The sequence below is a fragment of the Pleurodeles waltl genome, chromosome 2_2 (assembly GCF_031143425.1).
Source record: "Pleurodeles waltl isolate 20211129_DDA chromosome 2_2, aPleWal1.hap1.20221129, whole genome shotgun sequence".
NCBI classification, from domain to species: Eukaryota; Metazoa; Chordata; class Amphibia; order Caudata; family Salamandridae; genus Pleurodeles; species Pleurodeles waltl.
In genome coordinates, this window is record NC_090439.1 from 1,023,392,160 (window position 1) to 1,023,416,961 (window position 24,802).

A 24,802-nucleotide genomic window follows, 5' to 3' on the forward strand; every position below is an offset into this window, starting at 1 on the left:
CTGTGAGTTAATTCATGTGTTCTCCAATTGTGTTGCAGGGTTCTTTGGTAGCAATCTCCCAGATTACCAGCGTTCAGAGATTATGATGTTTATCATGGGGAAAGTACCCGTTTTTGGATTCTCATCTCACTCCTTAGACACCAGCCAGCTTGGGTTTGTATCCTTATTCTGTTTTTCAGCAAGTGCATTCATTTGTTGATTGCCGATCTCATTTCGAACTATGTGATGGCATGAATAATAACGTTTTGAAAACTTAAATCCGGTTTCTTTACATTCTTCAGATGTACATTTCCGACCTGTTTTTAGCAGGCGGTGTCATTGTACAGTGGTTGCACATGGATGTCTCCACGTTTGCTCTTTAAAATGCTGTTTCACTGCGTCTCTAAGAATATACATACCGTACACCCAATACAATCCTGGCAGATACAAGGTATACATAAAAGAAGCTACTGCGTAATTAAAAAGAAATAGCTGGGAACATGAAGTAGAATGCAAGTTATATAATAGGTGGAACAATTGTAGAGTAGATGACGGAAAATGAATCATTTTGAACAAAGTGTAGTCATCCTGTAGAACAGATGAAGTACATCTGGAACACGTTTAAGGGCAATGCATAGACGAAGCTGCAATAATGGAAATGACAAAGATGCATAATAAATCGGTCATGTGCTAGAAATACAGCACAGAACGAATAAGGAGTATAATGATGCTTAACCCTAAAAGTACAAGAGTGGTCACAAGGAGCTCGTGAAGCTTACGTTCTGGCCCATTCAGTGACATGTCTCTGCTTCTCCCATCACGGGAGAGTTCAGGCAGACAGCAGTCTGAGTTTAAGTATCCACGAAAGAGAACAAATAATTGGATTGAGTCCGAATAAGACCTGTTGTCTGAATGCTTTACAGGAATGAAGACTTCCAAAGCACAGTAGGAGAAATACCGTATTTATCGGCGTATAACACGCACCGGCGTATAACACGCACCTCATAAACTTAAATTTCGGTATGTACTATGGGTCCTTAACATTATATCGGCGTATAACACGCACACATCATTTGCCCCCTATTTTCAGGGAGAAAAAGTGCGTGTTATACGCAGATAAATACGGGTAATAGGTTTCCTGCTTGTCTTAATTCTGTAATAGCTGAAATGCTTCCCAGTTTCATGTAATGCAACCCCCATACTTGTAGCTCGAGTCATATCCATATGTTGCTAATATAAAGGAGAGCAGCCATTAGTCCATCCTATGGTAAGATACTGTTCTTCATGATTTTGAACTAGTTAGCCTAGGTTTGAATGGTGTAGAACATTTTAATGGTAATAATAAAATAATGTGTTTTCATCATTATGTTTTTAGTAACACCGTTACAGCGAAAAACTGGGTCATGTAACACGTAATTCACTTGCCAAATTTAGAGAAATGTATTTTATCGACCTCAAACGTGGATTTCAGCCTACATCTGGCAGTATGCACATACATTTATTGAATCTATCTTCTCTCTTAAAGTCTCATACATAGGATTCTACATGGAGTGTAAACAAATACATTGTTTCCATCGTAAGTTAATTCATCCTTTTAAAAGGTTGTAAATTTAGAGCTGGTGTCAAAGAATTTGAAATTTCAAATCTTCTGGCAGGGAGTGATGAACCTATGGGATCAGAAATGTGCCAATAAGCATGTATGATGCTTTACTGTGATGACATTCATTCCATGAGTATGCAGTCAGGTTTAAAAATATTCCCCGCCCAATATGATAAAATTGGTAGAACACAAGATGGTGTATTATGTTCAGGTGCCCAATTGTCAAATACATTATCTATGCACTTAAGCACTAATGGGAGTCACACTCAGAGTCAAAGTTGTTCTTAAAGCATTACATACACACACTTGGTTTTAGTTATTCACAAGAAAAGTAATCCCTAATTTTCTGAACCCACTCATATTGTAGCTGTACTTCACACGCAAATATATAAGAAGGTACATGCTGTCCCAGAGTAGGTCTTTGGTAAGAAGTGTTGGCACTCTCATTAAAGATATTGCAGCCCTGCTTAGAAATGCTAGGTCTGATAGAGACTTCTGGTTGCAGATTCCTTACCCTAGAATTTCCCCAGGCGTCAGACTGGATCTGAAGATTTTTCTTCGAGCAGTATCCTTCTGCGCTGTCAGGTGGCCTCGGTCGACTCCGCGTCCGTCGTTGGTGTCATGATGACGGGGTTGTGTATAGGCGCCGCCTTGGTGTAGTGACATCAGTTCTTTTCTTTCCGCGCCACACACTGATCTGGAGAAGAGCTACCTTGGTCAATTTTTGACAGAATTCAACTATTTTGTTGAGTTTTTGTTGTGACCCTTGGTGCGTCTAGGATGTCCCTGAAGTCCGGGTTCAAGCCTTGTTACGACTGTCACTGTATGATGTCAGTGACGGATCCTCATCAGGTCTCTTTGTGGTGTCTAGAATGCGACCACAAACCCAAGTCCTGCTCAGAGTGCCAGGCCATGCACCCTAAGGCTTTGAGGGACCGGTCCCTAAAGCTCATGGCTGCCCGGCGCATTGTTCATGGTCTCGCTCAAGAGGAAGGTCTCAAGACCGCTTGCGTAGTCACCACCACTCGTTATCATTGAAATCTTTGGGTCATTCGGGTAAGAAAAATAAATTGTCAAAGAAGGTCAGGCCTTCTTTGACTTCACCGTGTTGCTCGGCCGATGTGATGCTCCTGGCCTCCGTCCAGGGAGCCTACTTCTGGGTCTGCTCGGCGCCTCCCCGAGTTTCCGGGAGCCGGGGTGACCCCTGCCCAACTCAAAGAGTTTAATGAGGCCATGCGCCTCATATTTGTACAGTCCAACCCATCTGTGGCCCCTTTGGCGCGGGGGTGTTCGATTGAGGGCCCTTCGGGTTCCGCGCCAGCGGCTTTGGCCTCAGCCATGAGGGTCCCTCCTGATACAATACTGGATCCGTGCTGACACCAGTCGTACCATCTTCCCAGGCACCGGCTTGGTCGTTGGCGCTCCCACGATCAACGTTGACCCAATCCTTATGCCCGATGAGCCGGAATGGCGTCGGCTGACATCGCTTCTAACTTCGATTGGGCCTATTCACCCCAGGTGGGATTTGGACCCTTATTATGCTGGGTTCAAATACGAGGACGGTTTGGAGGGGACGCTGGACCCTCTAAAATACCAGCTAGATAACCCCGATTTGGAATGGGCACAAGAATTGGGCGAGGCTAGTTGTCTGGATACTTCGCCAGATGCTGGCATGCTTTCTCCTCCTACCGTGGCTACGGCAGAGGGAGCCTCTTATTCTATGGTGGTCAGCAGGGCGACTGATGTCCTTGGCCTAGAAATGCCCACTGTAGCGGTCATGGCGAATCTCCTGACGGAGGTGCTTCAGCCTAGGGCTTCCACCTCGGAGCCTCACCTCCCCTTCAATGAAGCCCTCACTGATGTCCTTCTGGGTATTTGGCCCAGACCCAACACAGGTGCTCGCTGCCATTGGCCTGCTCCGAACAACCCAAATTCCTGTCCCAACACCCCGTGCCTGAGAGCCTCGTCATTCAGGCATCCTCATCATCTGGCACATTCCTTCCACTCCCCCGGATAGGGAATCAAAGAGACTTGACCAACTTTGGAAGATGTTTTCTTTCTCCAGTCTGGCGTTGCGGTAGCTGAACACAGCATGCCTTTTGGGCCAATATACCCACTCTTTGTGGGGAAACGGTTGCACAAGTTCTGCTGCAGATCCTGGAGGAGGCCCGGGCTATCCTGTCTCAAGCCGTTGCTGATGGGAGCGATGCGGCTAAGTTCACCATTCGGTGTGGACTGGACTGGACACGACCGACTCTCTAGGTAGATCGCTTGCATCGACGGTGGCCTTGAGGCGCCACGTCTGGTTGAGGACATCTGGTTTTTCAGTGGATGTCCAACAGACCCTCAAGGATATGCCCTTTGATGGCACCTGGCTCTTTGGAGACAAGGCAAACTCAGTGCTTGGGAGGTTTAAGGAGTCCTGGGCTATGTCTCCGTCCCTTGGCCTTTCAGTTTCCTCTCGCCCCCAACTTTCCACCTTTTGTGGCCGCGGAAGGGGCTCCCTGTCACATCCCTTTATCAACCACCATGCCACCCACGCTGCTTAGCCCCTCCGTGGCTGGGGAAGTGGAATCCCACGAGATCGTGGGACAGGGAACCTGAGGACTGCCCAGTCCACCCTCACCCCTGCTGCAGCCTCCAAATCTTCCTTGTCCATAACCCCCTCGTATACCAATTGATGGCAATATTCGCCTTCACCTGTCCCACTCGGAGACCATCACAACAGACAGGTGGGTTTTGCAGATGATCCAACGGGGCTCCCCCCCCCCCCCCCCCCCCCCCCCCCCCCCCCAATCGAGACTACCCCACCGGCCATGCCTCCATCTTACAGCCCCTTACTGGAGGATCATCTGGCACTTCTCCACAAGGAAGTCACGGCTCTCTTGGCCAAGGGGGTCATAGAGAGGGTCCCTGCGCCAGAAGTAGATTGTGGTTGTTATTCCTGCCACTTTCTGGTGCCCAAAAAGGACAAGGGATTACGTCCTATCCTAGACCTTTGGGCCCTCAATCTCTTCCTCATGAAGGAGAAGTTCAAAATGCTCACTCTGGCTCAGGTCTTGTCTGCCTTGGACCCAGGAGACTGTGTGGTAGCATTGGACTTGCAGGACGCTTAGTTACATATTCCCGTCCTGCCTGCCCACAGACGCTACCTATAATTCGTGGTAGGTCACGAGCACTTTCAATTTACCGTGCTCCCTTTCGGCCTTACAAGCACAGCTTGGGTGTTCACAAAAGTGATGGCAGTGGTTGCAGCTCATCTGTGCAGGTTAGGGGTTTCAGTCTTCCCCTGCTTCGCGTCCGGCAGTTGAAGGTGGCCACGCCCCAGAAAGTTGCATCCCACTTTAAGATTACGGCAAACCTCCTGCACACGTTGGGGTTCACGATAAACATGCCAAAGTCACATCTGACTCCCTCTCAGACACTCCTTTTCATTGGGGGTGTTCTGGACACAGTGCAGTTTCAGGCCTATCGTCCTGAAAAGCGAGTCCAGGATATTCAGGCTGTGATTCAGATTTTTCAGCCTCTATCTTGGACTTCGGTGAGAACGATTGTGGGGCTGCTGGGCCTCAGAGCTTCCTGCATCCTGCTACTGACACATGCCAAATGGTATATGTGGGCTCTGCAGTGGGACTTTATGTTCCAGTGGGCGCAGAATCTGGGAAATCTCTCCGACATGGTCCAGATCTAAGAGGGGACTGTGAAAGATCTGCAGTGGTGGCTTTCGAATCAGAATTGGGTCAATGGCAGATCCATCTCCCTTCCCCAACCAGATCCAACAATAGTGACAGACATGGCACTCCTGGGATGGGGCGGCCCCATGGGAGAGGCAGAGATCAGAGGCCTCTGGCGGAGTCTGGGCTCCACATCAACCTTCTGGTATTCTGGGCGATAAGGCTTGCATTTAAAGCATTCCTTCCCTCTCTCAAAGGGAAAGTAGTGCAAGTGTTCACAGATAACACTACTGCCATGTGGTACTGCAAGAAATAGGGTGGAGTAGGGTCCTGGACCCTTTGTCAAGAGGCTCTGGACATGGCAGGCACATCAGGGCATATACCTGGTGTTTCAACTTCTGGTGGGTTATGTGAATGCCAGAGCGGACAAACTCAGCCATCAATGCATAGTTGATCATGAATGGCATCTCCATCCGGAGGTGGCGCAAGGTCTCTTTCATATATGGAGAGAGCCTTGGTTAAATATGTTCGCCTCCGCAGAGAATGAGCAATGTCAGCTGTTTTTTGCGTTGGAGTTTCCAAGGCGACACTCACTTGGCGACACTTTTAATTTAGAGTGGAACTCTAGCCTCCTTTACCCCTTCCCACCAATACCACTTCTGTCCAGAGTTCTGAAGAAGATCAAGAACAACCGGCCCAAGTAATCCTTGTGGCTCTGGTCTGGGCACGAAGAGTATGGTATCCCAAGCTATTGTGCATGGCCACCGATCCTCTAGTCAGACTCCCTCTTCGGGAGGATCTTCTGTTGCAGCAACAGGGGAGGATACTCCACCCGAACTTGTCCAGTCTTCATGCGTGGAGATTGAGCAGTGGCAGTTGACTGCTTTTGACCTTCCACCTGTAGTCTGTGAGGTTATCTTGGCAGCCAGGCATCCCTCCACTAAAATGGTATACACCTGTCGTTGGCATATATTTGTGGCATGGTGTACAAGCAAGTCTCTTGATCCCCTCTCTGCGCCGGTCTCTGAGGTTCTTCTGTTCATCCTATCTTTAGTCCAGCAGGGCTCTGCATTGGGCACTCTTAAAGGTTACTTGTCAGCTATCTCAGCCTTCCTAAGATTGCCGGACCAACCGTCTCTTTTTAAGTCTGTACTCGTGGGTAGGTTCCTTAAGGGTCTTAGCCATTTGTTTCCTCCCACTCCATTTATCATGCCTCAGTGGGACCTCAGTCTTGTTCTTATCTGATGTGTGCTCCCTTTGAGCCGTTACACAACTGTCCTTTGTGGCTCCTTACTCATAAAACTGCTTTGCTTGTTGTCATCACCTCTGCTCGCAGAGTGAGTGAGCTTCAGGTTCTTTCTTCTAAACCCAGTTCTTGTCTGTTTTCCCTGACAAGGTGGTGCTCCGTACGAGGGCCTCCTTCCTTCCCAAGGTGGTCACACCCTTTCATGTAGGCCAATCCATCACTTTGCCTACTTTTTAAGCACCCCCACATCCTTCTCATGAAGAGGAGAGACTCTACCGTCTGGATCCAAAAAGAGCATTGGTGTTCTACATCAATTGTACCAAAGATTTCCAGGTGGACAATCGACTCTTTGTTGGATATGTGGGTGCGGAGAAAGGGAAGGCGGTGCAGAAGAGTACCATCTCACGGTGGGTTCTTCTTTGCATCAGAATGTGCTACGTTTTGGCCAAGAAGCAGCCCCCCGAGGGCTTGCGCGCTCACTCCACAAGAGCAACTGCTGCTTCCATTGTGTTAGCACGCAGAGTTCCTGTCCTGGATATCTGTCAGGCAGGAACGTGGGCATCTCTTCACAAGTTTATAAAGCATTACTGCCTGAACAGTCAGGTCCGCAGAGGCGGCTACTTTGGTTGTTCGGTCCTGCATGACTTTCTAATATGATCGTGGTTCTCAGCCCACCACCGAGGATGGTATTTCTTGGGTATATATTCTAAGGTAAGGAATCTGTAACTAGAAGTCTCTATCAGATGAACAAGTTACTTGCCTTTGGTAACAGTTTATCTGGTAGAGACATACTTTGTTCTAATCTCCCTTCCAAATTAAAGAAGTGCGGGTATTCATTATTTGACAGTACCGGCCCATTTAAATCTCTGTCTGGTAGTAAAAATGACAGTTCTGGAGAATAATTAGACTGCCCCACTGAAGCTACAATATTACCTTGTATTAGTTAAACTGGTTTCGCCACATTTGTATTGTTTTCCCCAAACACTACATTCTCAATTTTGTGTAAGGCTGCATAGGCTTTCTAGTTGCTAAGGGCAATAGACTGGGAAATGTTAATTCAAACTTGTGTGTAAAAACTTTGTACAAGCAGTATTAAGGAGCTTGACTATTGACGAATATTTTTCCCAGGCAGGCACATTAGTGCTATGAAAAAATATCTGCAAACCAGGTGCCTGTCTTCATAAATTTCATTGCTGAAAGAAAAATGTACATTGAGAACAGTATATTCATGTTTTATTGTGATTACAAATCCCAGTCCCATACTAAAACGTCAGGACTCCTGAATCTATGGTGGATCGAGCCTGGTTAAAATGTCTCCAATTCTTACATTTCAAGGTTTGTTGGTGTGCTTTTAAAACGTTTCCATAGCAGAAGATGGAAAGAAATTATACTGTGGTCATAATCAATTTGAATTTCTGTTTGGACCCGATGAACAGCAGCAAATTGGTTGCTGACTACTTGAGGCAAGCAAAACCTACTAAAATATAAACATTAACTGAAAGACAAAGGCCAATGCTGTTGGAGCCCAGATCACAATAAGGCTGTCTCTACAAAGCAGAATGCCAAACTTTGACTAACACAGTCCCTGTACGAAAAGTAATCACTGCCCTTAAACCAAGCATTCATGCCCAAGAAAATACTCTCATTGCTCACAGGAGTTTGCATTGAGCCTATGATGTTCCCTAGCCAAATATACCCATGCACCTACAAAATGAACCTTTAAAGTCCCTCATTGTAAACGTCTTCTTGTCACCCAAAACCGGGTCAGTAGCCCAGTGTCCAATGGATTGTTACTCTCAAGGGAGAGATTTGTAATACTTATGTATTCCATGTTTAATAATGTTGCTGTGTGTGAGGGGTAAGTACCAAGTCTCAATTGTTGCAAAGTAGACATCAGCAAAATAGTAACTAGTTTACCATAGACTTTGGATAACAGTGTGGGGTTGTTAGACTTGTCAGCCTTAGGGTAGACCTCCTCTAAAAAAAATTAACTTCCTCCTCCATTTTTGCTTATCTTGCTTTGGCTGGCTTAGGACTCTGCACACTTTACCTCTCTAACTAGTGCTGAGGTGCTTGTGCTTTTCCCTCTAATCATGGTTACATTTGCTTATCCCCAATTGGTATATTTAGTTTACTTGTAAGTCTTTAGTAAAGTGACACTACATGTGCCCAGGGACTATAAATCAAACGCTACTAGTGGACCTGCAGAACTGATTGTGCCAGCACTTAAGTAGCATTTTAAACATGTCTCAGGCCTGTCATTGCAGCCTGTGTATGCAGTTTTAAACTGCATTAAACCTTTTGCCAGGCCCCAAACGACCTTTTTATTACCTATAAGTACTCCACCATGGTAGGTCCTGGACAACCCAGAGGGCAGGGTGCAATGTTTTTCAAAAGATGGACATTTACTTTCATGTTTTACATGTCCTTATAGTGAAAAATGAATAAATTCATTTTTCACTACTGCAAGGCCTTCCTCTGCGATAGGATAACATTGCAGTTACCTTATTACCCTTTATAAGTGTAAATTCCTGATGACAATAGGTGACCAGACCTCGTTTGGTGTCTGGAATCCTGATTTAAAATCCTAATTTTGATTTTAAATTACAATTCTGAGAATGCAGCTTTTAGAAAGTTGCCATTTTGTGCCTGAGCCATTTAGTGCCTGTAGTTGGTCTCTCGTCACATGATTGGGTGTTGCTGACAGTTGGGCTTTGTGTATTCCTCCTAGACAGCCAGGCACACTAGGGAGCATAGGTGTGTCTGGATGCACCATCACTGGCAGGATGAGAGGGAGGAGCTGGGCACAGCCCCATCTACACCTGAACAGGCTGTGTCCTGCCTCCACACAAAGGACTGCGTACCCCCTATAGTTAGATGGAACCAGGACAGGGAACGCAGGATGTCTGGGACCTTCAAAAGAAAACCCCTCGAAGCTTCTCCCCCACTTCAAAGGTACTGAACCTCAGACATCAACATTTCAGTACTCTTCTGGACCTGTGGATACTCTGACAGGAAGAGGGAATGCTGTGCTGCCGAAGGCCTGCCACTCTGATTAACTGCACTCTGCTGGGCCACTGCCTTGCTGATGCTTTGCTGTGCTGCCCTTCTACTTAGGTAAGAAGGAGTGAACCTATATTTCCTGAACATAGAACCCCCACAGTGATTCCAAGTGGGAGTTGGCTGGCCTTCTGACTTACGTTTCAGGGACAGAAGTCTCCAACAACCTCTCACCTGGACTGTGCCATCTGCATGTCTACCTTGCCAAGTGGTGTCAGTCCACTCCTGAACCCTTGGTAGTGGGCTCGAGGTTCTGTGGCAGCCTCTGTGGATCCAGCAGATCCGACGCATCTCCTCTGCTGCTCATCGCAACCTACAGTGAAAGCAAAACATTTTAAATGCTGTGTGGGATGGACCCATCGCAAAGACCCACGTCACTGCTCACATCACATTCGGAACCACCTTTGGGCAACCAACGCATCCCCGGTGCAGGCCCTCGCATCTCTCATTGATGGCAGCCTTGACAACGACGCTAGACTCTACATCACAGCCTTGCAGCTCCTCGTATCCGACACATCTCCCTGACTGGGTGGCATACCCCCTGATTTTGGACTTATTATCGCAAGGCCTCATCCACGGGATCTTCGATGATGCAGGACCTTGCACCTCAGCTGTGCCACATCTCAGAACTGACGCATTGCTTTGGCTGCACGACTCAACTTTGATGCAGATCCTTGCAATGCTCAGCAACCAGGATTGAAGGTACTTTGTTCAAGTGGACCAAACTGGGTCAGGGTAGCTGGCCCACGTCCATCATAACCGGCCTGAAAGTGTGACGTTGTCCTGGTCCAGCGCAACCAGATATCCACAGTTGACACTTCACACCTTTTGGCACAATTTTTACTAAAATCTTCACAATTTAATATCTCCTGTTCTACTGTTTGGATTTTGTTTGATATGCCTTGTTTTATTTATTAAATATTACCATATTTTCCTAACTCTGTTGTGGACTCCTTTTGTGGTGTGTTTGCACTGTTAATGTTTCAAATGTTGCACAAATACTTAAAGCATTGTCTGTGAGTTAAGCCTGTCTGCTCTGTGCCAAGCTACCCAAGGATTGAGCACAGGATAATTAACGGTTTACTTGTGACTTCACCCTGAAAATTGTGGTTAATTCTTGAGAAGGGATTCACCCTCCTCAACCAGCAACTCAATTTCTTATAAGGGTATAAATGTATGTTAGTCTTACATATTTTATAAGAAAGTATAGATGTGTCTTAAAAATGCAACAATTAATTCAAGTTATACATAAAAAAAAACATTGGATAACGAAATTGTCATTGTTAAAAGAAATGCACACTTTGAAGAGAAATCTTACATGGTTGCTGGTAGTAAAGAAACGTTAGACTAATGTGTGTGGAAGGCCAACCTTTCCCCTAATGGCTTCACAAATTATTGTCTACTTGCTGGTAAAGCTGTGCTAGTCATGATAGTTTCAACAACAACTCAGAGTTTTGTGCCCAGCGGGTTTGAGGGACAGGAAAAGGGTGAGAGAGCAAGTGCAAAGTGGCAGACAAATGGATAACGTCGGAGAACTAATGGCTGACTGTGAGGTGGTTTCAGATCTCTTCAGGTGGTTGATGAGAAAAAGTAGAAAATAAGAGATAGATTGGAGGACCAGCCATACAAAATGGATAAGCTAAACCAAAAGAGAAATGAGGCTGCCAAAAGGAAGATGTGTAAAGAGAGAAGGCCACCCACCAAACCTTGTGTGATGCCTGCTGTGGGCAGGTGGAAAGCACGGAGCAGTCTGAGAGGTTTAAGACTACCTCCGTTAAGGCTCTCAGTCAATGCTTAAACTCTGCTGTAGTACTTTAGCTATCCAAGTGGTCTGCGACACCTTATAGCACTACCGGTGGGTAACCCTTGACTTCTCTTCAACCACAGTGCAGACTTTGATGCTTTTGAGCATGTAGCCGTAGTCAACACCTTCCTATGCCAAACAAACTGACAACATCATTATGCAATATGGTGAGTCCATCAGGGAAAAAGCAAACCCGTTTGATCTGTATGAGTTCATCCTGATCCCATTGATGCCTTATGTGCCAACCCCCAAGGATCCATGCTCTTAGTGATCTCTAATTAGTATAAGGAAATCCTTGTTGTGCCAGCCACGAAGGATGCTAGAATATCCACTGGTTCACAGGTGATACAGTACTTAATTTCTTCAAAATGAAAACAAAATGCAAATACAAAAACTTTATATTTAAGGATGCTGCTGCCCATTCGCTTCACTAACAGTTATGTCACCCATCGTTACCACCATTGGCTAACATGAACACTGTCCAAAGCTAGATAACAGTGATCGGAGCAAACAAGCCTTTTTCTTCAGTGGTCAGTATGATACCAGCCCAACTAGTCTTCCAAAGTCACATGGCTAATGTGGGAACATGGGTTATCGGTTGACTGTGGTGTGAGCCAGGTCAAGCAGAAACACAATCCTTGTCCGGGCAAGGCACAAGCAAACCGCAAATTAACCGGTACTCATCACCCGGTAGCTTGGCACAAAGCAGTTATGCTTAACTAAGAGGCACTGTGTACAGTATTTCTGCAGCACTTCAAACATTAAAACAGTGAAAACACAACCCAGAAAGATCCCACACCAAGTCAGAAAAATAGAGCAAAATGTAATAAATAAAACCAGACCAAAACAACAAAAATCCAATCAGTAGAAATGGAGATGTGCATTTTTAAAGAATTTAGAATTTACTTAAATGTGTTTTTCACTATTGCGAGGCCTACCTTGCCATTGGATAACATTGGAATTACATTTAAAAGTGTACATTTTAAATGGGAACAAGTGACCCCTTCATGTTTGGTGTCTCTGGAGTTACAATTTAAAATCCTAACTTATGGTGAAGTCAGATTTTAAATTACAATTCTGAAAAATTCAACTTTTAGAAAGTTGGCATTTCTTGCCTTAGTCTTTGATATGGTCCATTTCTTCAAGCTGCAGGGCAGGCCTTCAAGCAGCCTCTGGTAGCAGAGAGACAGTCCAATGTTTATACCTTGTGCTATCCTTTGAAGAGAGGGGATCCCCTGTGCTACCCCACATCTGGTTCTGGAAAGTTCCTTCCACTGCCAAAACTCCAAGAAGTCTGGGGTGACAAAAGACTAGTGTCCGGTTCCTTTGTTTGTGTTGGATGCAAGCCCTTTAAAATGCAAGTGGGACAGGGAACAGCTCTGCCCGTGCCATTCTGCCAACATCTAGTTCCTTTTGTCCCACTGCCTAGGAGGAATCCCTACAGGCAGATCCATTGGCAGTTATGTTACCCAGGTATACATGGTTAGGAAAGGAAAATGCCAACTTTCTAAAAGTGGTATTTTCAGAATTGTGACTGAAAATCTGATTTTAGCATTAAAGAGAAATTTAAATTACAGCTCATTTGAGTCTGAGTCTAAACCTAATATTTCTGCCTGCCCCCGATCAAAAGGTAGCACTAATTAAAGATGATATGGTAACCCAACGTTATCCAATGAGAGATAGAACTGACATGTATGTAACATATTTAGAATTTTTTTCACTACTAGGACATGTAAAACCTAAACATACATGACCTACTTTTATATGCAATGCACCGTACCCTATGGGCCTCTAAGATGGTGGCCTGAGGGTGGCCTCTAAGGCCTACCTTAGGAGTGATTTATATGTATTAAAAAGGAAGGTTTACACCTGGCAAAAGGTTTTCTTTGCCAGGTCGAAATGGCAGTTTAAAACTGCACTTACAGGTTTGCAGTGGCAGGCCTGAGACAAAGCTTTAAGGTGCTACTTCAGTGAGTGGTACAAAGAGTGCTGTGAGCCCACTAGCAGCATTTAATTAGAGGCATTGGGTACCATGTAGTACCATATACTACGGACCTGCAAGGAAATACATGTGTCAGTCAGACATAGGCCAATATTTCCATGTTTTAGGGAGACAGGACAAATACTTTAGCACTTGTTAGCAGTCCTAATGCCAACAAAAATGAATTTGGAAGACAAGAGGGGTGATGGCAAAAAGCATGGGAGAAGACCACATCAAAGATGTCAGATGTAACAGTATTTATTACATTAACCCAACTTTGATTGGGACAGAACACTTGAGTGTGATGTTGGTTTTTTGAATGGCTGACAAAACAGAGATCTGTTTTGTGAAATGTTGAAATACCAAATCTGTTATACGCTGTATATGTTCAGAGCCGTGGTGCACCACCTTGTGCCTTGTTCATTATGAGGCTTTTGTTACTGAAGCAGTTAATCACAAATAGAATGTGCACACATTGTGTATAATCTGGAGTAAAAACTTGGCTGACCAAGCAGAACACAAGGACAGACTTGCTTTAAGGTCACTCATGTAGGAGACAGTTCTCGCTCATGTTATGACTTACGCCTGCCAGCCCATTGATTAAACAAAATCCCTCTTACCCTGTCCTGAGAGTGGCCACTACCAGCTTTCAGCTTTTGGGTGTACATCCCTGACCCAGTTTTCTGGACATGTGCATTTAATGAGGTGCTTGGGGACCCCTACCCAAATAATCACTGGACAAGACCTGCTTCTCTCAGAGCTGATCTGGATAATATTTGAGGACGATGGAATGTAGGATAGGGGTTGTGGCATGCACATGATTGGGCAGTGCTGCAGATTCCAAGTAGACTTGTAGCCCCAAGAATATAGGTTGCCAAGTCAGACAGTATAGACATTGAGGTACTTTTCTCTTCCTCCCCTCTGTGTTGCTCACACATCCCTCCTGTCTCCATAAGTCAATGCAGTCAGTTCATTATGTCTTTAGATTAGATCACCATTGAAGTAGGGAAATATATTTTCCTGTTAGCTCACTCATTCTGGAAACATGAATATCAGCAGGACTAGTTAACATATATACCCCCCAGATACTTTCCTAGACATGCCTTATCCAGCACTAGTGTATTCTCAGAATAAGCAATCTCCTCTTTTCGTTTGAGGACTCAAATGTATGGTGGTTACAGATGCTCTGAGGTCTCAAGATGCATATACAAGCCACCACACTACAACCACTGTTAAACATTTTGGTTCCCAAAGGAAAACATTTCATAGAACATAGACATGGAAATTTGTGTCCTAATCAGATTACAGTGTTTAACTGTGCATAATAGTGTCACACACTGCTACCCTATATTCTAGCACTTTCCATCACCTTGCTGACTATTGGACATGCATATTATTGTGATTAGATTTGGAAACATGAAGCTTGTTGCCTGCAAATGTACTTAATTGATAAATGTGCCTTTATTTCTGATTGTAGGGATTTGGGAACCCGAAGGATACAGATAATGCTACTCAGATCATTGCTCATGGTGAGAAACGTGTACATGTTTATTCAAAGAGTACATATTGTAGTGACTACACTGCCCCAAAATGATACATCTTGTAGTTGTTTTAAAAGGGATTTTCTATGATTTCATCAGCTTACAGCTGTCATTGAAATATCTTTTTTCCTGCCTGCCCCACTTAGCAATTTGAGCGGACATACTCCACACAATGAAAGATCATTTTTGGTATCTAGGATCAGTGAAAAGTCACTGTCCGAAACAAATGTAGTTCTAGTATGCATCCAAGAATATAGAAGATATGGGTTATCAAGAGAAAGCCTGATACATCCGATTGGCTGCCACCATATCATGTGGCAGCAGACATTTTAGGAATCTAAATAAAAAATAAATATATATATATATATATATATATATATACAAATAAATATATATATATACAAATAAATATATATATATATACACATAAATATATACTTAAATATAAAACGGAAATAGCAAGGAGGCTTCTAACTCTGCGCATTGATTTGAAGAGGTAAAGATTCACAGTAGCTAATGTCTACGGCCCAAACGATCATCATGCATTTGTATATAGTACATGACACACAGATCCATGCAGAGAACGGGGCACACTGGTGCGCTATCTCCACCTTTAAGGGGATGGCTGGATTAGGTGGGACTGACGGACACCTGGAGGCAGACATACCCAGCACAGAGGGACTACACCTTTTTCTCTGCAGTACACCAGACGTATGCACGGGTAGACCTTTTTTTAATGTCATCACATATCACTAAGGCAGCATCTGTTGTAGACATTGGAGTAGCTGCCCTTGCTGATCATGCACCTATTACCTTGCAGTTTGCACCCCCCATTAGATCATTGTCTACATGAACATGGCTCCTCAATAATTGGCTCCTCGCAAATGATGACACTTACAGAAATTAACACGACCATAGAGACTTTCCTAGCTATAAATGATACTCCTAATACGACTGTTACAATATATTGGGAGACCCTGAAGGCGGTTGCAAGGTGGCAATTCATAGCTATTGTGTCACGCCTCAATTCCGATAGGCGCGCTAAATGCACACAACTGTAAACTGCAATCCAGAACCTGGAGACTACACATAAAACCACGTGTACCCGGTCGATACGGCGGCAACTGAACGTGGCCCGCAAGCAGTTGAGGGCTCTTGACATTGGAAGGCCGGACTTTGCTTTGCTACGGACTAAGCAAAATTCTATGCGGGGGGAAACAGAGCAGGGGGCCTTCTGGCTCAGGGTCTCCACTACCTGGCAATATTGCAGGAGGAAGTGACTGAGTTTGAATCGTCGGCAGGTGAGGCAATTCAAATAGACGAACAGATAGCTGTGGAATTTGTTGATTTTTATATTGCCCAGAAGAGATGACGGATGACAGCATAAAAGCATTTCTGGCCACAGTCCCCTTATGTAGGGTCCCGCCAGAAAGTACTATGGGGGTCATTACAACCCTGGCGGACGGTGTAAAAGGTGGGGTAATACCGCAAACAGGCCGGCGGAAAAAAAAAGGGAATTACGACCCTGGCAGTAACCGCCAACAAAGACAGCCACTTTAACACATCGCCTGCCACGGCGGTACAGACAAACAGCGTGGCGGTCACCGCCAACAGACAGGCGGGAGACAAAGTACCGCCCACCCTATCACAACACACCAATCCGCCACCTTTTCCGGGGCGGATTCACCGTGGATAAAAACACGGCGGAAACAGCCTTTGCTATGGGAAAACGCTCACCTCAACACACTCCACGAGGAACGACGACTCCATGGAGCCGGAACTCCAAATCCTACCAGCCCTTGTCTTTGTGCTCCTGTACGAACAACAGTGACGTAGGCTCAGAACATACCGGTGAGTACTGCATCTACGACACGGGGAGAGGGAGGGGCAAAAGTTAGGGGGACACCCACCAAACTCCCCCACCCTCGCATATTACAACATACACACCAATGCAGTCAAAAATATCACATTAACAACCCACAATCCCCCCGAAGAATGCAAAGACAAAGCAAGATCCGTTCAAATATTGTAATCTACCAATATACATGTCATATAAAATATACTGAATCATATCTCGAAATCTGTCATATTTATATATACAATACAAGAAGTAGTGCAGATATGTACACAACAATGTCCGTGCACCAACAGTCCAAAAATGCATGGGCGAGGCCCACAATAGATACCTGACCAAAATCCGAGAGAACACTGCCGGGGCATCAGATTGAAACACTACAGGCACCTCAGGGGGAAGGGAAGGGGGGGGGCACCTCAGCCACATGACTGCAAAGCCAGATCCACGACGGGGCTCCATACCCATTGATGTATCCTGGGGAGTGCAAAGCCACAGTCTCTCAAGTCTCTACAGTGGGTGGGTTGCCCACTGTTCAATCCTGGGGAGTGCAAAGCCACAGTCTCTCAAGTCTCTACAGTGGGTGGGTTGACCACTGTTCAATCCTGGGGAGTGCAAAGCCACAGTCTCTCAAGTCTCTACAGTGGGTGGGTTGCCCACTGGACCATCCTGGGGAGTGCAAGGCCACAGTCTCTCAAGTCTCTACAGTCGGTGGGTTGCCCACTGGACTATCCTGGGGAGTGCAAAGCCACATTGACGCAAGTAGATGCAGTTCTCAACTGGTACTGGGTGGGACTGGTGGCCAGACTGGATGAGTCTCCCCGTGAAAGTTCCTGTCCTGTCACTGTCCCAGCTGCACATGGGAGAAGGATGCCTGATGTGGCGGCATATTCATACCCACACTGTGTTTGCCCTGATCAGCGGTCTTCACCATGGCGGTCTTGGCCTTGTTCAGCGGTGCTTTGCCATGGCTGGCTATGGACTGTTCAGCTGTCTTCACCATGGTGGTCTTGGCCTTGTTCAGCGGTGCTTTGCCATGGCTGGCTATGGACTGTTCAGCGGTAGCCTGAGATGGCGGTTCAGATACTGACATTGGTGTGTGGCATGACGAACTCCACACTGGACATTGGGGTGTGGCATGACGAACTCCACACTGGACATTGGGGTGTGGGTGTGTGGCATGACGTTCCATCATCGCCCAGCGGGGCTGTGGGATCCTGGTCCCTCCTGGGCACTGACTCCGGCGGTGGTCTCCTGACCAGTGACGATACTCGGGCCCTCCTGGGCACTGATTCTGGCGGTGGTCTCCTGAACAGTAACGATACTCGGGCCCTCCTGGTCACTGACTCTGGCGGTGGTCTCCTGACCAGTAACGATACTCGGGCCTTCCTGGGCACTGACTCTGGCGGTGGTCTCCTGACCAGTAACGATACTCTGGCCCTCCTGGGCACTGACTCTGGCGGTGGTCTCCTGACCAGTAACAACGGTGCTGGCGGTTGTGTCTGGACCGCCGGAAATGATGGCGCACTTCTCCGCCGGGACACTCACAACAGGCTGGGCAGACTTCCTCGGAACCTTCCCCACCTTCTTTGGAGTGACAGCTGACTCACCAATCGCCTTGGATCCCATTTCACTTGTTGTCCCACCAGGAGTCTTGACACGGTCCCGTCGTCCACTCTCCAATTTCGGTGCCTTTACAGGGGGTGGGCTGTTAGTGCCTTGGCTCCGGGTCCTACTGCCTGCCGTGGTGGACGGTGCACTCCAAAAACCTGGAACACGCACCACTGGTACTGGAGGCTTTTTGGCTGAGGCGCTACGACAGGACTGATGAACTGGAGGGGGGGGTGGGGGCAAACAGGTCAATTTGACAGAGGGACAGTTTCTGACGGACACTGGGATGGGTAGTTGGAGGGGGTCTGGGAGTGGAGGTAGAGGAGGTGGTTGTAGGAGGTGTCACTTTAGGTGTTTTGGGTGCAGGTGCAGGTACTGGAGGCTGTTGTGAGGTGGATGGATGTTGGGTGAGTGATTGCCGGCGTTTGTGTACTTTGGGAGGGGGCGTCACAGACACACTGAGAGAGGACACAGGGGACGTGTAAATGGCAGTGGAAGTGGTGAGTGCAGGTGAGCGGCTTGTGGTGCTGGGTGTCCTGGTGCGAGTCCTAGTGCCTGTAGATGTGGTGCATGCAGGTGTGTGTGTAGACGAGACTGGGAGGGAGGAGGGAGAAGAGGAGGAGGGGGACACAGTGGACACAGTGGAGACAGTGGATGTTGCTGTGTCTGTATGGGTGTGATGCTTGTGTGAGTGCCTGTAGTGTGTGTGGTGCCTATGTTTGCTTGAGCTACTTGTGTGTGTTGACTTGTGTGCCTGCTGGTCTGTAGGTGTGCTTGGGATGGGCTGGGGTACAGGGGATTGGGTCTGGGTGGAGGAGGTTGGAGGGGGGAGGCTGGACACAGGGACAATGGCTGCCATCAGTGCTGAAGCCAGAGATTGCAGGGTTCGCTGAAAGACAGCCTGACCAGAATGAATGCCTTCCAGGAATGCATTACCGTGTTTCAACTCTCGTTCTACACCCTGGATGGCATTCACAATGGTAGACTGCCCAACAGTGAGTGACCTGAGGAGGTCAATGGCCTCCTCACTGAGGGCAGCAGGGGTGACTGGGGCAGCGCCTGAGGTGCCTGGGGTGAAGGTGATGCCCACCCTCCTGGGTGAGCGGGCACGGGACACATGCTGAGGGGCTGCTGGGAGGGCGGTGCTGGTAGGGGAGGTGGCGGCTGTACCTGTAGAAGTGGGGCGCACAGATGGTGCCGCCACCACAGGGGAGCTCCCATCGGCAGACGAGTCCGTGTCGCTGGATGGTGATCTGGTGGCCGACGTGAAGCTCCCCTCGCCCTCCGTCCCACTGGTGAATTCAGAGTCTGTGGTGTGGCCCTCCATGGCCATGTGGGATGCAGCTCCCTCGTGCTCCGGTGCCACTGTACCTCCGCCTGTTGATGCTGATGTACAAAAGGACAGGGAGAGCAGGAAAAGGGGGGAGACAGAAGAAAGAGAGTTTTAGTGCATGGCATACCGCTACCGTTGGCGGACAAGACAGACGCAGCAGCACCATGCATTACGCCGTGCTCCTGACCTCTGCACATGCTATTTCTGGGAAATGGCCTACATGGCAATGGTAGTAATCTGCCCACATGGATGGCAAAGGGGCAACTATACATCAACTTCCCTCTGTTTTGAGCTGGGGTAGAGATGCCACATGGCCTACATAACGGAAGGGCCTTGCCTACCTAACTCGCCCTGGCCTAGGGACACCCACAACCCACCACCCCCACCCAGACACCTCCACTGCATGCAAAGTCCATATGATGAGGTAGTACTCACCCCCTTGTGTCTGCTGTGATGTCCTTAAGCGCCCATCCAACTCCGGGTAGGCCACCGCCAGGATCCGGAACATCAGGGGGGTCATGGTGCGACGGGCACCCCTCCCACGTTGGGAGGCAATCCCCAGCCATCTTCTTGCTGCAGCGGCGAATGTCCTCCCATCTCTTACGGCAGTGGGTGCCCCGTCTCTGGTGGGCCCCCAGTGTCCGGACTTCCTTGGCGATGGCACGCCAAATGTCCCTCTTCTGGTCGGCGCTGACCTACATGACATGCACATGTAAAGAGGACAGTCATTACCTACTGCACTGTCGTTGTGATTGCCCCCCTCCCAACTCTATCCCTGTGGCCCATTCATCCCCATGCATAACTGTTCTATGTACTCTGCCCCCTTCCCTCATCCACCCAGCCCTCTCCACCCAAGCCTAGCCCATCCAACGTGCTCCCTGTGTACTAACCTGTTGGTCTGGAGGACCGTAGAGTAGCGTGTACTGGGGGAGGACCCCATCCACAAGTTTCTCCAACTCCTGTGCAGTGAAGGCAGGGGCCCTTTCCCCAGACGCAGCAGCCATCGTCGCTTCCAGACCCAGGTCACAGCAGCACTAGCAGTGTAGGTCCTCTCCTGTCGAAGGTCAGGTATCTAGTGATTGAAGAGATAGAAAATGGTGGTGACGTCCGCGGCGGTGCGCATCATCACCTGCAGCGCACCTGTTCATTGGCTCCTGGGACCCATGGGGTTCAATGTTAACCAATGCAGCATTGCGCCACGCTCTACGACCGCCTACCGCGACGGTGTCCAACGCCAGCAGAGTTACCCCACAATCCCATTGTCCCAGTTTAGAGGTCAGGCAGCCGCCATTTCAGGGGCCCACATGGCTTCAATTACTACTGCGTCACACATACCGAGGCCTACACTCAAAACCTTTCCCGGATGGGTTAATTGTTTGTTGTAGTCTTGTGTGTGACGTTGGGTACATACCTGGAGGAATGCTGACAGTTTCTTCGCTGTTGTCCTTCTTAGGCACCGTCAGTTGGGACATATTGGAAGATGGTGGAACCCGCCGGTGTACCGACCGCTGGTGGACCTGTTGACAATGGAAGAGCGACATGTCATCGTGACCTACCGGTTTGACCGTGCCACAATCCAAGAACTATGTACCCAGTTGGAGCCAGACCTGATGTCACCAATCTGCCATCCGACTGGAATCCCCCCTGACGTGCAGGTGCTGTCAGTGCTGCATTTCCTTTGAAGTTTTCAGGCAACAGTGGCCATGGCATCAGGGATGTCCCAGCCTATGTTTTCCAACGTCTTGTCCATAGTGTTGTCTGCCCTGCTGAAACATGTAAGGAGATACATCATTTTCCCTGAGGTGGAGGATTTGCGTACAGTGAAAGGTGATTTCTATGCCCTTGGACATATACCCAACGTCATAGGTGCCACTGATGGGACCCATGTAGCTCTGGTCCCCCCCGCTGGAATTAACAGGTGTACAGGAACAGGAAGAGTTATCATTCAATGAATGTACAGATGGTCTGTTTGGCAGACCAGTACATCTCGCAGGTAAATGCTATGTTCCCTGGCTCTGTGCATGACGCCTACATCCTGCGGAATAGCAGCATCCCTGATATGATGGGTCAACTCCAGAGGCACCGTGTATGGCTATTGGGGGACTCTGGTTACCCCAACCTGTCCTGGCTATTGACCCCAGTGAGGAATCCCAGGGCAGAGGAACGGTACAATGATTCCCATGGGCGGACTAGGAGGGTAATCGAACGCACCTTCGGCCTTAAGGCCAGGTTCAGGTGCCTCCATATGACTGGTGGATCCCTATTCTACTCACCGAAGAAGGTGTGCGACATCATCATCGCCTGCTCCATGCTCCATAACTTGGCATTGCAAGGTGCCTTTTCTGCAGGAGGATGATCCAGATGACAGTGTTGTTGCAGCGGGGGAGCCTGTGGACAGTGATGAGGATGAAGCTGATGAAGATGAAAACGACAACAGGGATTCAGTCATACAGCAATATTTTCAGTGAGACACAGGTGAGTACATTTTCATGTTTCACATATTATTAACTTTCACACGTCTACCTCTATCCTGTACCTACATTTCGCTCCCTATTTGTTAACTGAGTTGTCCCCTTCCATTTCAGTTTCACTATTGTGGTAACCTACGTGTCAACAGCTTGCACCCTTGAAAGACTTGTGATGTGTGACATTGGTATGTTGGCCTTCCAATGGGTAACCTTTTTTAACACTGTAATTGACATTACAAAGTTCACAATCATTGACTGACTCCAGTTTTATTAGTGTTTCAAGGATGTTTATTTAAGTGCGTAACAATGAAGGGGGGTTGTGAAATGGGGATGGGTGATGGTGGAGGAATGTCCATGGCAGAATCCAGTCTATTAGTCTCACAGGTACATTGCACATCTGGCCATTGGAAGTGGAGCTGGGGCAGTTCCGATTTGGACAGGGTAACAAAGTGGGACAGTGGGAGGACGATCAGGGTGGTCTTATTTCCTGGCGGGGTCTTGCCATCTTGCTCTGTCCTGTTCCTGGATCTCAGGGCCCGCTTGCGTGGTGGTGGTCCGTCTGCAGGGGATGGGGTGCTGGTGTGTTGGTCCTGTGGCGGTGCCTCCTGTCCATTAGCGCCGGCGGAGGTGTTGGGCATTTCATCGTCGTGGCTAGTGTCAGGGGCCCCTGGGAGTGCCACGGTGTCCCTCAAGGTCTTTTGAATGTCCGTCAGCACCCCTGCAATGGTGCCCAGGGCGGAGCCGATGGTCCTGAGCTCCTCCCTGAACCCCAAATACTGTTCCTCCTGCAGACGCAGGGTCTCCTGCAACTTGGCCAGTACCGTTGCCATCGTCTCCTGGGAGTGGTGGTATGCTCCCATGATGGAGGAGAGGGCCTCGTTGAGAGTAGGTTCCCTTGGCCTGTCCTCCCTCTGTCGCACAGCAGCCCTCCCAGTTCCCTGGTGTTCCTGTGCCTCCGTCCCCTGGACCGTGTGCCCACTACCACTGCCCCCAGGTCCCTGTTGTTGTTGGGGTGGTGGGTTAGCGTGGGTGCCCTGTAGTGGTGGGCACACCGCTGATTGACCTGTCCTGGGTAGGGAGGTTTGGGCCCGCTGGGTGGGTGCTGTGCTGGTGTTCCCCGAGGGTGGCAGTTCGGTGTTGGGCTGTGGCTGGTCAAGGGGAACCGACTGTCCTGAGGCCCACGATGGTCCGGGCTGGTCATCAATATCCAGTGGGGCAGAGCTGCTGTTGTCACTGTGTGCCTCCTCTGGGGGTGGAGTGGTGTTGTCTGGACCCTCTGGTGTGGTGACGTTCCTTCGGGTTCCTGCGGGGGTTTGAGTACATGATTATTGCATGTGTGTGTTTCATGATGTGCAATGTTTGGGTGTGCGTGTACCCCAGTGCAGGCATTCCTGTGTGGGGGCTTGTGTGGTGATAGTTGGGGGGTGTTGTGGGTCTGTGCAGTGGACATGCTTTAGTGATGGGTATCCATGCTTAGTTAGGTCATGCAGGTTTTGGGGTTGGGATGGGTGGTTGGTGTCATGGGTAGATAGGTGAGGATTTGGAGTGATAGGGGAGGGTGTGAGGGTGGGGGTGTGTGATAGCATGCAGGTAGGGTGGGGGGATATGATAGTTGAAATTTGACTTACCAGTGTCCGTTCCTCCAACGACTCCTGTGAGGCCCTCAGGATGCAAGATGGACAAGACTTGCTCCTCCCATGTTGTTAGTTGTGGGGGAGGAGGTGGGGGTCCGCCGCCAGTCCGCTGTACCGCGATGTTGTGCCTGGATACCGTGGAACGCACCTTCCCCCGTAGGTCGTTCCACCTCTTCCTGATGTACTCCCTATTTCTTGGGTGCTGTCCCACAGCGTTGACCCTGTCGACTATTCTTTGCCATAGCTCCTTCTTCCTGGCTATTGATGTGTGCTGTACCTGTGAGCCAAATAGCTGTGGCTCTACCCGGACGATTTCCTCCACCATGACCCTGAGTTCCTCCTCGGAGAAGCGGGGGTGTCTTTGGCGTGCCATGGGGTGGTGTGTGTGATGTGTGGGGTGGTGTATGTGTTGATGAGTGTGGTGAGTGTAGTGGTATGTGGTGTTTTGTGCGTGGGTGTTGTGTGGGTGATGGTGTAGTGTGCCTCTGTGTGATGGAGTTCTCTAATCTGTGCTGTCTCTCTCTGGCCTTCTCTCAGAAATTGTGGTTGTAAGAGTTTGTGTGTGATGTGGGTGTGTGTTTTATATAGTGTTGGGTGTGTGGGAGTGGTGTTTGTATGTGTATCAGGTGTGTGTATTTGTAATTGTCCAATGTGGCGGTGTTTTGTATATGTGTGTGTATTTTGAGCGCGGCGGTGTGTACCGCCAATGGAATACCGCGGTTGAAAGACCGCCGCGTGGATTCGTGGGTCGTAATAGCATGGGCGTGTTTCTGTTGGCGTGGAGGTGGAGGATTTGTTTCCGCATGTTTATCGCTGACCTTTGGTGTGGCAGTGTTGTGTGGGTGTCTGAATTTCATCGGATTCCGAGATGTGTGTCATAATAGCTGTGGCGTTCTGCCGCGGCGGTGTATTGGCGGTCTTCTGCACGGCGGTAAGTGCCTTATACCGCCAAGGTCGTAATGACCACCTATGTGTCTAGACAACAACATAACATACGCTGAAGTACTAATGGCCATACA

General features: G+C 48.3%; 1 protein-coding gene across 2 annotated transcripts in view; it reads left to right on the forward strand.

Moving 5' to 3' along the window:
• The window catches only part of EFR3A (EFR3 homolog A), a 1,082,041-nt gene that overhangs the window by 782,138 nt on the left and 275,101 nt on the right, over positions 1-24,802 (forward strand). For both annotated transcript variants that reach the window (XM_069220764.1, XM_069220765.1), the window contains exons 12-13: positions 39-153; positions 14,822-14,873. In XM_069220764.1, coding sequence (XP_069076865.1) covers positions 39-153; positions 14,822-14,873 — 167 coding nt within the window. The remainder of the gene's footprint in view (positions 1-38; positions 154-14,821; positions 14,874-24,802) is intronic.